At 43.1% G+C, this 16,595-nt stretch overlaps 1 protein-coding gene across 17 annotated transcripts in view; it reads right to left on the reverse strand.

Annotated features, from left to right (window-relative positions):
- Nucleotides 1-16,595, reverse strand: part of PARD3 (par-3 family cell polarity regulator) — a 715,988-nt gene that overhangs the window by 231,900 nt on the left and 467,493 nt on the right. For 15 of the 17 annotated variants that reach the window (XM_053922257.2, XM_053922260.2, XM_053922267.2 and 12 more), the window contains one exon: nucleotides 14,229-14,460. In XM_053922257.2, coding sequence (XP_053778232.1) covers nucleotides 14,229-14,460 — 232 coding nt within the window. Of the gene's footprint in view, nucleotides 1-9,283; nucleotides 9,405-14,228; nucleotides 14,461-16,595 lie in introns of those variants that run through there. The other 2 variants (XM_053922269.2, XM_053922270.2) reach the window with 2 other exon arrangements.

Raw genomic sequence — 16,595 nt, forward strand, 5'->3', positions numbered from 1 at the left:
ATACCGCCACGGTGTCAAATATGAGCTTTTTGGGCCAGCCTCTCCCACCCCTCTGCCCACCGGTCACCTGCCCTTGGGCAGATGGCAGACCAGTGCAAGATTCAACATAACCGTATTTCCGCAAATATGACCCTCCTCCTGTTTTCTACCCTCTGTGTGACCCCATTGATGAGGCCAAAATTGTGGGAATTACTTCTTACTGTTCCCTCTCTCTAGGTTTGTTTTGTTTTTTGTTTTTGTTTTTTTATCTGACCAATTAATCAACTCCCCCAGATTCCTCTTGAGAAATACACGCAGTCTCTCTGCGCCCACAGCCACCACCATTGCTGGCTGTGGTTGTCACAGCAGCCCCCTCCCTGAGTTTCTGGCCTTCACTCTCGTTCAGTTCTTTAGTTCATTCTATATGCTGTGGTTGCAGAAATCTTTAAATTTTTTAGAAAATGTAAATGTTACCAAGCCATACTCTTGAATGACTTCTACCTGTCCTTAAGATTAGGCCATAATGCCTTTCAAACAAGTCCAGGCTCCTCCCTTCTACCCTTTGCAAACCTAGAGGATTTCCACCATCTACCAGGGGTGTTCAAACTTTTGGCGTCTCTGGGCCACACTGGAAGAAGAAGAGTTGTCTTGGGCCACAAATTTAAATACACAAACACTAATGAAAACTGATGAGTAAAAAAAGGTTTTAAGTAGATTTGTGATTTTGTGTTGGGTCACATTCATAGTCGTCCTGGGCCACATGCGGCCCATGGGCTGGACACCCCTGAAATTATTTCTAAACAGTATTTTTCAAATTGTGTTTTTCAGCCCATTAAAGACATAAAATTGATTTTTACATCTAGTATTTCTTAAATGAATTACAGAATAATAATAGTAACTAACATTTATTTTACATCATGCATTCCTTGTACCAGGAGGGGTTCTCAAATGCTTTGTACATATTAACTCACTATAGCTTCAAAACACTCTGTGAAGCGGGTACCATTACCATTCACACTTTACAAGTGAGAAAAGTAAAACACCAGGATGTTTGTTAACTTGTCACCAGGCTGATGAGTCTGTGGCTGGGATTTGGACACGGACAATCTATCTTCAGAGCCCAGGTCCCTAACCTGCTGCCTCTCAGAGCGTGTCAGGGAGAGGGAGGGCAAGCGTGACCTCGTGCAATATTTCAGTGACTTGTGTACATACGTGCACATGGGGTTGCAAGATGGATCATGTCAAGAGTCTGAATCCCACTGATGCAAAACATTCCTTTCCCTAGAGCCTTCTTCAGATAAAGAACTCAACAGCTTTTGGATCTCAGTTTCCACATCAGCTTCTGGAGGGAGGCTCACTCTCTGAGCCTGGGCAAAGCCCACTTGCTCTTCCTCACACAGCCCCTTTCTCAGCTCCTTCTTACTGTGTTACACCCACCACTGAAGTCCTCTCTCCTAGCATGAGGCCTAGCACACAGTAGGCCCCGAGTAAATATTTGTAGAAGGTGCGAATTAATGGTTTTACCTTACCATTACTCATGAATCATGTATGTTCCAAAACCAGACTTGAAAAAGTCCACCTGGTTATCATTAGAAACAACTCTTGCCAGGTGAGTAGTAAAATCCTCAACTTACTTCATTGCTCAGGTGCTTCTTTGTGTAAGGCACAGGGATGCACATACCTACCATGAGTGTCTCTGAGCCACTTAACACTATGGTGGATGGGGAGACAGAAGGGAGTGAAGTTGTTCCCTGTGAGGTAACTAAGGCCAGAAGCCCACCCCCACCCACAGCGGGTTGCTGGCCTTTCCTACCAGCTTCGGGGTGGGGAATGTGCAAGAGGCTATACTTCACAAGCTGTATGTAGAATTTCCTTGGCTCCTGATCTTCGGCTGTCACCCACCAACTGGTACAGGAGCAGGGAAAGTTCATCTTTAAAGGCTACTTATCATTAAGTGCTGAAATATGATGGCCCATCAGGAGGTTTACTGGTGATTTATACTTACCTGAATGTTGGACAGAGCAAACCGAGGTTATTTCCAGGCAATTGCCAATCCCCCAGTGTGTCTAGGACAACTCAATGTGAAGCAGAGAGTGCCCTGTATGGACGGTTAGCCTGCTTCTCCACGGTACCCTGAGCGACACCAGGAAGTGGCTGTTGCTGTGCTCCGGGAAGAACACCCAAGGGAAACTTCCTTCCTGTCAGAGCCCCTATCACCAGCTGGTTTAACGTTTGCTGCCTTACAACTGTTTCAGAATCAACCCACATTGAGATAACGTTAGTAGATGATATAATTTTCTCAATTAAAAAATGTTTTTAGCACCATATTCTAAAAGGAGATAAAATTAAAGAGGAAAGCAGCCTGAAATTCTAGGAATTCAAAAGTAAACTCACTTGAGATTGTCTTCCTCATGACTAAAACAAATTATAAAAACAGAAATTAGATAAGACGTTATTTCCCTATAAGCACCAGTGGAAATTCACCCCAGCCAGGTTTCAGGTCCCAAACAGACGCATGAGCAGAGGGGCCGTGGGAGCAACTCCGACTGACCGAGCAGCATCCGCAGGGCTGGGGCCCAAGGTGGCCTGGTCTCTGAGGTACCCACAGGTTGGCAGGCCTGCTGACCTGGGCAGCACTGCCAGGGTTAAAGGGAGAGCGGACCCAGGAATCTGCAGGCAATTAGTAGACAAGCACAGACTTTGAACACATCCTGAGGAAGAGTGGCCTCACAATTATTTTCACAGGGAAAATAAAAGAAACAGCAGTGGTGGAGCAGAGCTAAGGTACAAGAAGGTGTGTAGAAGGGAAGGGAAGTGAGCTGTCAAAACAGAAGCAGTCAGGACTCAGCAGCCATCTGAGAAAAGAGCAAGAGGGAAGCTAGACTCTCCTGTTTTAATCTCCATAGCATTCCTGATACAGTAGCGGCAAGTTTCAGAGTCAGTTGTTTTGGGGAGGACACGTGACACTTGGTAGTTTTTAAATTAACAATGACATTTCCGAGCTCTTGAGAAAAAACCAAAGAAGGAGCCCAGACACAGAAAGCTAGAGAAATCAAACAGGGCAGGAACACAAATGAAAAGTCAGGTTCAAAAGACACTAACTTTCCACATTTCCCAGCTAGCAACAGGGATCTGTATTTTTTCATGGCACACAGAGCAATGCTGCCTCCTGAGCTTAGCTTCACAGCCACCTTGGCTCCATTCAGGTGTGGGCACAGCAGAAGAGCAGTGGGAGAGGCCAGGAAGGCTCGGCTGTTTCAGCAGAGGGGTAGGTACACATTTTAGGAGCAGAACCTTATTCTGACCCAGAAGTGGGCTTGGTGTGGCTCCACCATGGGACCACTGCGGGAGCCTGGTTATTAGTTTACCTCTCTGAACCTCTGTGTCTAGTTTCTTCACCCATAAAATGGGGCTAAAAGGGCACCTACCTTGAGGTTATTATATAGATTATAGATAAGATATATATAATGTACATCATATATATATGTTGAGATTATATATATCATCTATTACATAGAGTAGGTGGGTAATCAAGAAGAGCAGTTTCAGCAGACTGTCCAGCATGCTGATATTCAGCGAGTGCTAGCCACTAGCCATAGTACTCGTGGAAGTCACTACATGAGGTAATCACCAGTGATTGCCCAACACAACCAGAAATGGGAACTGGAGTGATAACGGGGAACCTTACAGGTCACCCAGAGGAGCAGAAACACAGACACCTTAGTACAGAAAGTAGGGATATTCTGCAGTTGGTTTGTATCAGTTTAGTTCATTTCAAAGTCTGTTTGTGTGGACAAAGAATGTAAAATTATTCCTTTATTTTCTTTTTTAAAGAACTGGAACTGTTAAATAACCAAAGAGGAGAGAGAAATAATGTTTACAGAGGAAATGCATGTCATAACAAAATATCATAGATGTCATAGGGGGAGAAACTAAGGAGGAGAAGCTGCCCCTGCTCCCAGGGAAGCCATGCCTAGAAATCAGCAGGATTTCCAGCTTGTGGGGGGCGGGGGGCGTGGTGGGGGGCGCAGGCCCCAGGTGCTCAGCAGTGTCCCCAAGGGCTGCTAGGAAGAACGAGGCACTTAGAGTACCCGCTATGGGAGAGGCAGTCTGCAAATGCCAGGGTGTGGCCTTCAGAGAATGAGGGGTTCGGCCAGTTCCTGTCCTAGGCCTCAGCTGCTCTCAAAGCTTGTGAAAAGTGAAGTCAAGGTTCTGACTTCTTTAAGGGGAAGAATCTTATACCATCTCATGGAGGCTGACATTTTGAGGCTTACAAAGACATTAGCAGGGCAATTTAAGCACGTATTCCTGGCTTGACCTCAACTATACAGTTCCCAGCCTGAAGGTTGGAAACTGCCCGAAATGAATTTAATTGGAAAATCATATTTGTTTTTCAAATCTGCTGTAATAGAAAAATAATTAAATCATTTACAACTAGTAACAGCCAGGAAAAGAGTGACTTCAACAACAAACCGAAGAACATACTGCAAATCTCAGGTGTGTGGCCAGGCCTGCTCTCTAGGAACTGACTGCCTCCTCAGTCCCGGGGGCACCTGGAAGTGACACGTTCTTTCAAAGAGGAGAACCACCTGCGCACGAGTTGCCCCGGTATGACAACCTGTAGAAACTGGTCACATACACACCACCCCTGACTCTAGAGATTTTATTTATTTATTCATTTGCTCCACAGACACTTATCTTAGTGTGGACTTTGCTAGAAGGCAATCCTGAGACAGTGATTAGCAGCAGTGGCTTAATGGAAAGGCACATGTGACAAAGGGGAGCAATGCATCCTCAGCCTGTATCCCCAGAAGTATCCTCAGCCTGTTACCACCGTGGGCCCAGAAAGCTCACCCACAGGCCAGCCGCTGAGTGGGTAGCAGGTACCACAGGGCCTCTCGGCTGGGACTGTTCAATTGCAGATTTCTATGTCAGTAGGTCCGGAGCAGGGCCTGCAATTCCTCTTCTCTGACAGGCTCCAGGTCCTGCCATGTCTCTGGTCTAAGGATCATACTTTCAGGGCTCAGGGTACAGATTTATGCCTTAGTGCTACATTCTTAAGGGTCACAGGGACTGGAGTCCTTTTACACTGGCTTTCCTGGGTCACTGGTGGAGGGCTGCTCTGAAAAGGTTCTATTCTGGGTACTCCCGGCCACCCCGCACAGAGAAGCAGAGCTTCCTTCCAAGGCTCCAGAGAGGCCTTGGGGACCCAGCCGAAACTGAAGTCAGGGGTGTGCTGAAGGGGTGCAGACAATGGCATCTGTTACATTACTGGGCACTGACTATGCACCAGGCAGTCTGCTAGGGACATAACAAGGGAGAGGGTTAACAAGCCCTGCCATTCTTGACTTAGCACCCCAAGTCTGTGGGATATAGGGTATGTCTGGTGGTGATGGGTGCCGAGGAGGAAAATAATGCTAAAAAGTGGAGCAGGAAGTATTCACGAAGTGGGAGGGAGCAAAGTCTGAAATGTTGCATTGACCCCCTGAAAGGGTGACATTTAAGTAAAGATGTTAAAGGCTCAAGAGAGACCCTGTGGTTACTTGAGAAGAGATGATTCTGGGTAGAGGGGTGAGCGAGGACAAAGGCAGTGGTAGACTTGACAGGTTCAGAGAAGACGAGGCCAGTGTAGCTGAAGTCAACAAAGGATGCACCAAAGAAATGAGGTCAGAGAGGTTGGGGCAAGTCCTGTAGGGTCCAACAGGTGACTCTTACTCTGACTGCAGGGAGGAGGGAAGTGATGTGACTTGCAGCTGCTGTGCTAAGGGGCTGTGTGGAACAGGGAGGGGGAGGATGAGGGCTTTGTCACCCGACCATGGGGGCAGGGGGGAGGACACTGGAAGTGCTAGCATTAGAGATATGTGTTGAAATCACATCAAACGGGCTTTGGCTTCTAAACATTAATAAGTTAAATGTGAGGTATAAGGAAAATATAGGAGTCAAGGATTACTCCAAGGTTTTGGACCTGACCAACTGAAAACATAGCCGCCAATGTCTGAGAAGAGGAAGGTTTAGAGCAGATGTTCTGGGCAAACTATCCAGAACTGAGCTGGGGCATGTTATGTTCCAGAGCCTGCTGCTCGACATCTGAGTGAATATGTCTAGAAGATGGTCAGGCCTCCAAATCCAGAGTTCACAACAGACACCCAAGTGGGAGATAGGAAGCTGGCAGCCATCTGTGCATAGGCTGTATTTAGAGCCCTGAGGCTGTTTCCTAAGAATATAAAAATTCTGTGTTACTGAAAAGAGAAAAAGAGAATGAGATTAAGGACTGAGGGCTGGGGCACTCCAACATCAGGAGAACAGAGCTTGACGCAGAATTGGCCAAGGAGACACGGAAACAGCAGGCAGAATGGAAGGAGGGGACACAGCAAGGGCGACCTCAAAGGAGCGCTAGACAGCTGCACCAAGTGCCTGTGCAGTCCCAGGGGCAGAGTGGGAATGTACAGGGAAGACTCACCCATGAAGAGGGCATGGGTGACAGCAGGTTTTGTGGAGCCAAGGAGGAGGAAGGCTTCACTGAAGGGAGTTTAAGAGAGAACAGGAAATGAAGACAACAGGTACTAATGTATCCGAAGGTTTGCTCTAAGAGCGGAAGAGAAAACCGCTGGTGAGGTAGCAGTTGAAAGGGCAGGGAGGGGGAGAGAGGTTTTTCTCTGAGGTAGAAAAAATAACAGCCTAGTGTAGGACAAAGGGAAAATGACCCAGTAGAGAAGGGTGTCACTGATGGTATGGGAGAGAGAAGAACAAATTGTGGAGAGGCAAAAGTTCTGGGATAGGCAAGAAAGGGTCAGAACAGCTTTGGGGGCTTGGCCTTAGCATAAAGCAGTAATTTTCAACAGATGTACCAAAAAATTTTTAAAAACATGCCATACCTCACTATTCAGTCAGGAGCACTGACCTCTTTTTCCTTAGGTTGTCAAATTAAAAAATGACAACAGCCACACAGGAACAGCAGTCTGGTGTCAATGAGTCAACATTGTATCTATTTGTGAGATCAGTAAAACAATGTAGGGCTTGGTGTGCCGCAGAGTTTTGGCAGTTTGTGTGCCATGAGATGAGACGGTTTGAAAACTGCTGGCGTACAGCATAGCGGCTCACCCACTCTAAACGAAATGCTAAGTACAGAAGTCAACAGCAGACATCATTATGTCACTGCGACATGAATTTTAACCCAATTTTAGCCTTCCGTTTCTAAATTGGCTATTATTAAACCTAGGTTAAAAAAAAAAACATACTACATTCAATTATAAAAGAGGTCACTTCCCCAGCGAATTCTTTAAAAGACTGTAAGAATCAAACAATTACCTCAATGTAATAATTTGTGGCTTGATAAAAATACATTTAGAAATAACATGTGGCTTGATCCATTATTTTTAATGTAAAAGATATAGAGTCTCTAATGGTAACAAATAAAAAAAATCAGATATGTTATTTCCAATATATGTTGTGGTAAATGTCATTAGCTGAGCCTGTCTTCTAGTGTATTTTTCAATGGTGTGATAGTATTTATTTGCCCTGTGTTATTAAAAAGTGAATAGTCAGTTGCCTTCAATTTTCACATCACTTGCAGAAAGAAAGATTCCATTTCCCACCCAGTCTGGAATTGAAATTGACTTAGCATCTCAGGACTGTCAAAAATTTATTTTACAAAAAGGTCTGCTTTACAGAGACTATAAAGTAAGTGTCATCCTTGACGCTCGCATTCTATAGTCACGCTGCAGGTCTATGGAAAAGAAATGTTAAAACCGTCAGGAAGGTCTTGGAAAGACCTAGCTGTCACACTCCGAGCCTTCTCTGGCTTCCTCTGCAGTCAGCTTCAGGGCTGTAGATGTCAAAGGCTCTCTACTTAAGACTGCTAACAAGGAAAAGAAGAATACTCGAAGAATATGACATCAGCTACCCTAGACTTGTCTTGGCTAACAGGTAAGGCTGACACCCACTTTCCTGTGTTAAAAAAGGGAACCTCTGTCTCCATTTGAATTAAAAGAAGCACACAGTTAAGTCCTTGGGATTTACAAATTTGGAACTTATTCCAAGGAAATCTCACAATACGTGTACTTACAGAACAATTATGTTTACTCTGTCTAGATGACAAACAGGAAAACAAATAAAATTGTGTAACACTGCTCTTTTCAAGTTCTCTCTCTTCTGTGAGACAGTATTGCTCCTGTATCATTTTGACTGGGGCGAGGGGGCGGGGCGCGGGGTGGGGGGGTGTTGTACATACTTTAACTGTACTCCCTAAATCCCATTTAATTTTACCAATGTGAAACTGGTCATACAATCCACAAGGCCTGGGTCATAAAAAACTACAAGCCCCGATACTTCTGACACGAACAACTAAGCCCTGTTCTGTGTCCCTCCTTCCTACAATATAGGTGAGGGCTTCTGCTCGCCGGAGTTGGAGGCGTGAGTGGGAGGGCAGGCTGCTACCATGTCAGCAGAGGGAAACCCTTCTCAGAGCCTGTGACCCAGCTCCACAGCCCCCTTTCAATAAACAATTTTCATTTTCACAATCACATTCATTTTTAAGTAGAAAGCAACCCTAGAATTTTCAGAAAGTAGAACTAGCTGAATACTATCTTTGTGGGAAATCCTGGGGCCATGAGAAACAAGTCTTCTTCCAGGAAGAAAGCTTCATTCTAAAGGAAGGACCCTGAGACCCACCTGGACCAGCACTGGGATCTGTGACTGGAACACTTGGCCAGACAGACTCTTTCCAGAAACACTTTATGAAAGAGTGTGTGCCCTCACTCCCTGTGGTCTCAGCAAACCTCAGGATTACTAGCCAGAGTATCTCCATTTTTCCCCAATGGAAGAAATTGCTGGTTAAGCCATCCCTGAGCAAGATATTTATTTCCAGATCCCCTCTTTTCTGTCTAAATTCTGTAACCCATGAAGGCACTTTTCTTTGCCCAAGTTACTTTCAAACTTCTCGGCCTACCTAGTCACCAACTGATGGGTGACTATCCCAATGGACAGCTGCCTGTGCCCTAGCCACTGAGCTACACAACGAAACCGAACTGGTACATTACATAATCTTGAAAGCATTGATTCCAACATCCAATTGGTATGTGCTGATGATTTCTGAATACGTCAGCAGCTAGGACCATGGTTTTCCACTGTGAAAAGGGGCTAATAAAAAAGGATAGGAAAAAACATTTCTCTGCCTTTTGAAGCAGTAATTTAAACCCCCAAGCTTGAAATCAAGATCAAAAAGTTCCAAATTGATTAATATAGAATTACTAAAACCATCAAAACTGCTGATGTCGTAAACAAAATTCGTCAACAGCCACTAAGAATTCATTAAAAGTAAATTTATTGTTTTTTTTTTTTTTAAACAACTGTGCAACATGTGCTTCTCAAGCCATTTTTGAATCTGGTTTGTTGTTCATCTCTTCTCAGGCTTCAGTGTGGCAAGGCTGAACGAGAAACACGGTACAGACACACAGTTAGTACGTACAGGTAAGGGAAGTGCAATAATCGTGTTTGTTACTCTCTCAATAGCCTAAAAGAGGTAATCCAACTACCACATTAAGTTTTAAAATCTGATCATGTTCATTGTGTTCTGCAAACTATTACATTCTAAAAAGGGAAAGAGCAGTAGTAGATCTGATTTCAACCAAACAAGGTTTCAAACTAAATTATCTATTTCCTCTTACAGACTGAATGAAACAATGCTTCAGAGACTAGGTCATCATTTTAACTGTAATTGGAGGATTCAATTTTAATAATGGCAATGCTGCAACATTACGTTTGCTTTAGCTTCCATTGTGACAGGCTCAGCTGCCACAGACGGACAATAGCACCAATAACACTGAGATGAGCATAGTACAGACCGGTCTCAGAATCTTCAGTCTTAGAGCGCGGACAATTCTAGGATGCTCAAATCATAATAATTCTGATTTTTGAGGAAAAGCAATATCAAACTGCACTTATACCAGGGCTGGAAATAGAATAGTAAGTAATTTTAAATGCTTAATGTTGTATTATTTCAAGTTGGACACAGAAACTAAGGCAAAAACATGTTGCTCAATAATGCTGTTGTTTTCATTTAAAAAGAAACACGTTTAGAACATTACACAGCGGATCTCTCTCCTTCTAAAGTACAAGCTTCCTTCCTTGGTGAAAATTTCATACAATTGCAGAATTCTCAGAAATATTTTACAGTATTAAATTTGAATAGCCAAGCGTCTGAGAATCAAACATGGATGGACTCAACACTTCCGCCTGCCCCCTGCTCTGGCTCTGCACCCGGAACGACTGCACAACGAGTCACACTCACAGGCTCAGGAAGCACAAGCAGCTCTCTGAGGTATAAAGCCACTTCAATTAAGGCAACAGGAGCTCCTTATGTGCAAAAGAAGATGTTGTATGTACAAGGGGAAATTCATACAAATGTGACACACTTTACATCTGTTATTTGATTCCTTGTAGATTTAAAACTCACATGAAGGGAACTCTGCAGAATAGTGATTCATATGACACAAGATTCTTCCCCAGACTTGTTTATCAATAATTAAATCATTTTTAAAGTGACCACCATTCAACGTGTGAAACAGAGAACAGTCATTTCTATATACCAATGAATTAAAGAACCTGCTCAATGTGCCACAGCTCCCGCTGGTAGGGCTCTAAAAATATGGCCCGCCCATGTGGCTCTCATTAAAGCTAACCAAAAATCACAGACACCCTGTAGGGGTAGAAATAGAGTGTGTGGTTTTGTTTTTTGGGTGGGTGACGTGGGAGGAGGAGATCCTGCCAGCCCATCTTTGAAAGAAAACATATAATTACATTCTCAAGCAACTAAAGAGAAAAACCTCATACGCCTAGAAAGCTAGACTCCCGATATCTAGTGTCCCTTGCCTGGCCTTTTCCCCTGTTACATGAACCAAAAAGCAGAAAGAAAATCACATTGCCACACACACACACACACACACGCGCGCGCGTGCACACGCACCCCTGCTGTACCGTTCCGGCCAGCGTTAGGCGTCATACTTGAACCTCCTCACAAACTGTCCTCAGAACTGCATGGGCACACACACATTTTTACTAAGCTATTTAAGAGCAACCTCGCAAAGAAAATTGCATCCTATTTGAAAGAACAAAGAGAAAGGAATTTTATTTTTAATTTTAACTTTAAAATCTTCCCATACTCCCTATGTTATTAAAAAAACACACAACAGGATCAACCTGAGAGTCTATCAGCCTCAAAGAATTAGATCCAGTTGGTATAAAAGAAGTTAAAAAATGTTTTGAAAAACCTAACAATGCATTAAGAGTCTTCTCAAACACTAAGGAGAAGAAACAACAATGGTATGAAGAAGTGATTGAGAGCCAACAAAATCTCAATTTCCAGGAGCAATATATGGTAAGCTTTGCCCACTTCCCAAATGGACAAGCGCTGCTCTGCAGTCAGAAAGAAGGGGCCACGACCAGAAGAACTACACAAGCTCCCACAACTCTGCTTGGGACATACTTACATTCTGCCACCCCAAAATATGCCCCTTTTTAGATATTATTTTAAGCTGGTTATTTTTAAAGAACGAAAGATTCAGGGAAAACCTTTAATCTTCCCCCTAACTGCCTAAAAGAAGTTAGATAGAGGGCCTGCTCCAGGAAGGGAGCTACCATCAAAGATAACTCTATTTCAATATGAACTAGTGTGACTGACAGGGAGGAACCGCTCAAGGCCCATCTACTCAAAGTCCTCTCTGTGTCCCACTGTTAAAGATGGCAGGTTCCACATTCTTAGGGAATCTCCGTAAGTGTATACATAATAAATGTGGTCATTTTCTCATGTTAATCTGCCTCATGTTAATTTGATTATTTGTCCAGCTAGAAGAACTTGGTAGGAGGAAATTTATTTTTCCTCCCCCACAGTGGTGTGGTGCTCTCCTGGGAGAAAAAGCTGTTTGGTGGAATTCATGTACTTCCACGGGGCACACACTCCCACCATGGCTGACTTGCAGCTGGCGGCTCGGTGTCCGGGGATGTGAGGCTTAGAGGAGCCACACCACGGACACAGCGCCAGCTCCATGCCAATACAATCAGCGTGAAGCCCTCAGAAGCAGAGATCATAGGAAAAGGTAATAAAACAATTAGGAAGTAACAAATGTTGAGTATTTTACAGAACATTTAATTTTTAGTAATGGTTGTGTTCAACAACTGGTTGGCAAAATCTCTAAAAACTGAACTGGCTTTCACAACCAATGTGGTCTGATTCTAACAAACCATTTATATGGCATGTACCTAGAAAAGTATAGACACCTCTGATTTTCTTAATAGACATTCTTAAATACTGGAAGAATATAAACTTAAGTTTTACAAAAAACCTTTAGCCCCTGCACCTAAACATGAAAGTTGATTTACAAGAATATGCAGCCACTCAAAGTTATAAAAGGGTCTGCTTCTCTCTCATAAAGATGGTTACAGATACAGGCTACGGAATTTGGTCTAGAAAAAACATCATGTATTTCACAGAACTTGTAGCAAAAAAGGGGGCTGGGCTGTGTTGTACTTCAAGGTCCCTTTGAAACACCATACACTGATTTCCCCATGATCCCCACGCTCTCCGCTCCTCTGGCCCTAAAATAAAACTCTACCACAAGGCTTCTCTTATTCTGGAGTTACAAGTTACAGAAAAAATAATTTATAATTAAAATAATTTATAAACAAACTACAAGTTTGCTTATTCTCTAGTCCATGAGAAGAACAGAGGGCTGCATCTATCAGATAGATGTTAGCTGATGAATGGAAGCTAACAAGCTGGTATCATTCAGTAACACTTAGCAGAAACCCTGGAAATGAGACGGGGCTCCAAGGGGGTCCAGTGAGTCACAGGGGAGACTTGCTCCCCTTCCACAGTCTTTACTCCGGAAAATACAGTAGTACAAATTCCTCAAATTTTAATTGATAGGCAACAGCCTTACTTCTGTGTGTTACGTAGGTGCCCGTTTATGAGCTGTCAGTTTGCATATACAGAATGGAAAGCCCCCTGGCTAACACAGACCTGAAATAAAATGGGGATTAGAGCAATTTCACTGTAAGCATTCTTGGATGTGGAGATAATGAAAAAAGATGATCTGAGTGAAAATGCATTCAGAAGGATCATTATATAAACAAAAAAAACTCTAATGTAAAACTATGAAAATCCCAACATCCTGAAGCACTGGAGATGGAATCCCAGTTGTACTTAAATTAAAGCTGGCATGCTAATAGGCCAGGCTTAGTGTCATCGCCATCTATAGCTCATTTCTTCTGTGCACTGAATCAGATGCCTACGGAACACATCTACTGTGATGCGTGGCCTGCAGGCTGGACCCTGAGTCCTGGACTTTGCAGGCTTGACATAGCTGTAACTCCTGACTTACTGAGGTCAACCTTGGAATCATCAGTTAAAAAATTCTGTGAAAATAAAACTCATTCACAGTGCCAAATTAAAAATGGTAAAAGGAAAGATTTCATACCGTAGTATAACTACTTTGTGAAGAGCATGTTTTCAAATTTAAATCATCATCACGATATGTTTTGGGGTATAATTTATGGAACAATCAAGTAATCTTTGTTACACATTAAATACCTGAGTATTATAAGTCACCTCGGATGAACATTTCTGCAAGAGTTACAGAGCAACTCCTTAACAACTTCTCACTTTTATTGTGTAGCAATGATTTGTAAAGAATGACACGCTAAGTAATCCTGGAATATAATTTAGGGGCACAAAAACTGCTGTCAGAAAACAGCCAGAGACTACATTTAATGAAATCTTTACAGACCTGAAGTAACGTATGTTAAATTAATCAACATAGCTTAATTGAAGCTCTATTTGTAGCATTTCTAGTAGACTTGTTATTAATGAACCTTTAAATGCTACTGCTAACTTGAACTATGTTAAATTTAAATAATGAACCATTGTTCGCACTCACAAAAGAACAAACACTGCTCTAACAGCCCTTTGTCTCCGGGCGCGGCCGCTCTTTGCCTGGCTAAGATGCAGGCTTGCCTTCCATCCTCTCAACAGCCATATCCATGGCTGGCACGATATCATCTTTAAGGCTGCTAAAAAGGTCTAAAAAAGTTAAAGTGAAATCCTCAAGAATGGAAAAATGAGGTAGCTAAGGCTGGAAATTACAAAAGAATTTGGGTTGACCTCAAAGGTGTTTTCAAATCTGTGCTTTCAGTATTTTGTATTAGACTCATACATATGTTGAGGAATGACCTGGTTTGGGTTGGCGAAGACTTACCTGAACATATCTCCCAGGCCCTTCAGCATTCCCTTCTTGGCTTTCATTTTATCCTTTTCCTTATCTCTATCTTTCTTCTTCTCCTTTCCAGATTTATCCTTTCTCCTATTAGTCTTATCTCCTTTCTCTTGGTTCCCGTTCATTTGTCTATCCAGAGAATGTGAGGGCTGGTCACTAGCTGTGGACACAGACTCTCGCCCGGATCTTGAGCTTTCTTCCGTGTCTTCTTCCACTTAGAAGGACAAACAAACAAACAGACAAACAAACAGATAAAGAATACAGTGAACCACAGGAATAAAACTAAGGAATCTAAAATGGATGTGAGGATATTATTTCCTCAGTTTTCTACTGTTAGTTCCTGCCACTGCATGGGCGGCACTGCTGTCTACTTTTGCATGGACTTAAAATGGACCCTGTGATGTGATGATTGCTATGCACGTGTGTTGCTGTGGGAATTAGCTGGCCCTCCTCATAGCACAGACTTGTAAGGGTCCTGTTCACTATATTGGCAAAATGTAAAGAAAACAAGCCACTCCTCCCCAAGTGCTTCCTCTTCTCCTGGGTGAGTGTGAAGTGGATCCACTCTGGCCCCTCATTAATGTGTCAAACTACGCCATTCTCCAGTTAGCACACCAACGTCGGCACAGTTCCTTTCCTCCGGCTCCCAAACGTGCCCATGTGTGATTTCCTCACACAGACAACTGCATCTTCACGGCCTCTGTAAATTTTCCTTATATTGCCATTAAATAAAGCCAGTCTACACAATGGAAGGCACACAGAGGCGGATGGAGCCATGAAAATGTGTGACTCAATAACCTTATACTCCTCTGAACTGTGCAGACACAAAAGCTCTACCTAGTAATAACAAGATTCCATCCTTTGAACAAAAATTTCATAAGCATATAGCGCAATGCACTAAACTGTTTGCATTTGAAAGAATGACAAGTAACTAGAGTGGATTTCCACCTACTAAAACAACTTTCAGAACTTCTATATTAAGTGGGAAGCAATAGACGTACATACTAACAGCCATTCTCATAATATCTTTTCTGACATTAATTGCCTAAGGTTTGGGGCTTCAAGTTATACCCTTGGATTCTGAGGTTATTTTTCCTCATCACCAAATACAGTACGAATCAGTATTTTTAAGCTTCTTCTAATGGAGAACCAAATAGGATGGTTAGGCCTCTTCCCAATCTTTCACAAAGAACAGACCTCTAAATCAAGTTAATATATCTTCAAGTGAATTAAGTGTTGCCTCTCTATAAAAAAAGGGCACCTAAGTTAGCAATATACAATATTATGAGTATAATTAGATATATTAAAACAAACTCAGTATCTTTGTGTTCCTCTACTAAACCCTCATAGATCTGAGAGTATGAAATGAAGACATGACTACAGCCAAGTGACAGTTTTTTTTTAAATGCCAGCTATTTTCCATAATACTAAAAAAAAAAAAAAAAGTATACAATTCTTTTTGTTGACCCATTTGGTTAAAAACGTGAGCCAACATATTTCCCATCCCAGCAGGTCATGCCCTAGGTCCAGCAAACAGTAAAAACATCACCAACTCTAAATCCAGGTGATACTCTGAAAGTATTTAGACCAACTTCTTCCACTAAATGCTGAGGAAAGAGGAAGATTTGGGGCCAGCACACTGCCAGTCTGGGTACCTTTCTGTATCATACCCATGTACGGTTGTACTTGACCAAGACATTCATGCATTTTAGGTCAAGTCTGTTCATGATTGCTAGGTCCCACGCTTCGCACAGCATGTACTCCAGTAATCAATCACCTAGTCATTACACAGTCTGCGCAGAAGATCACGGCAGTGAGAAATACATTTCAAAAACCTGTCAATCCTGTGTGGTCACTGAAGGCTGTTAACTTGTGGCTCACATTGATGAAATCACTCAAGAAGGGCCATCTCCGAGAAACTGAGGCAAGGCAGACTGGGTGGGCGGGGCTGGCTGCAGGGAGGCAGTGGGCTGCACAGGTGGGGCTGACTGAATGGGAAACTGAGACTTAGAGCTAACTATGGACTACGGAGAGGGCTGCCACAGTGGGAGATACTCCCAGTCTCCCACGAGAGTCTGAACGGAAAGTGCACTAGAGACAAGCAGGAGAGCTGCATTGTTCCCTCTCTGGCCCCTCCCCCACAGGCAGCTCTGCAAGTCAGCAAGGAGGGTTGCCCTGCCCAGGTGAATATGGAAGGCCCCGCCTCCTTATAACTTATCAGGTGTGCCAAGACAAAGAAATGTGGCCCAAATGAAAGAATGGAGCAAAACCTCAGAAAGAAAGCTAAGCAATGAGGAGATAGCCAACCTATCTGATGGAGAATTTAAAGCCCTGGTAATCAAAATGCTC

This window comes from Desmodus rotundus, chromosome 4 (genome assembly GCF_022682495.2).
Source record: "Desmodus rotundus isolate HL8 chromosome 4, HLdesRot8A.1, whole genome shotgun sequence".
NCBI classification, from domain to species: Eukaryota; Metazoa; Chordata; class Mammalia; order Chiroptera; family Phyllostomidae; genus Desmodus; species Desmodus rotundus.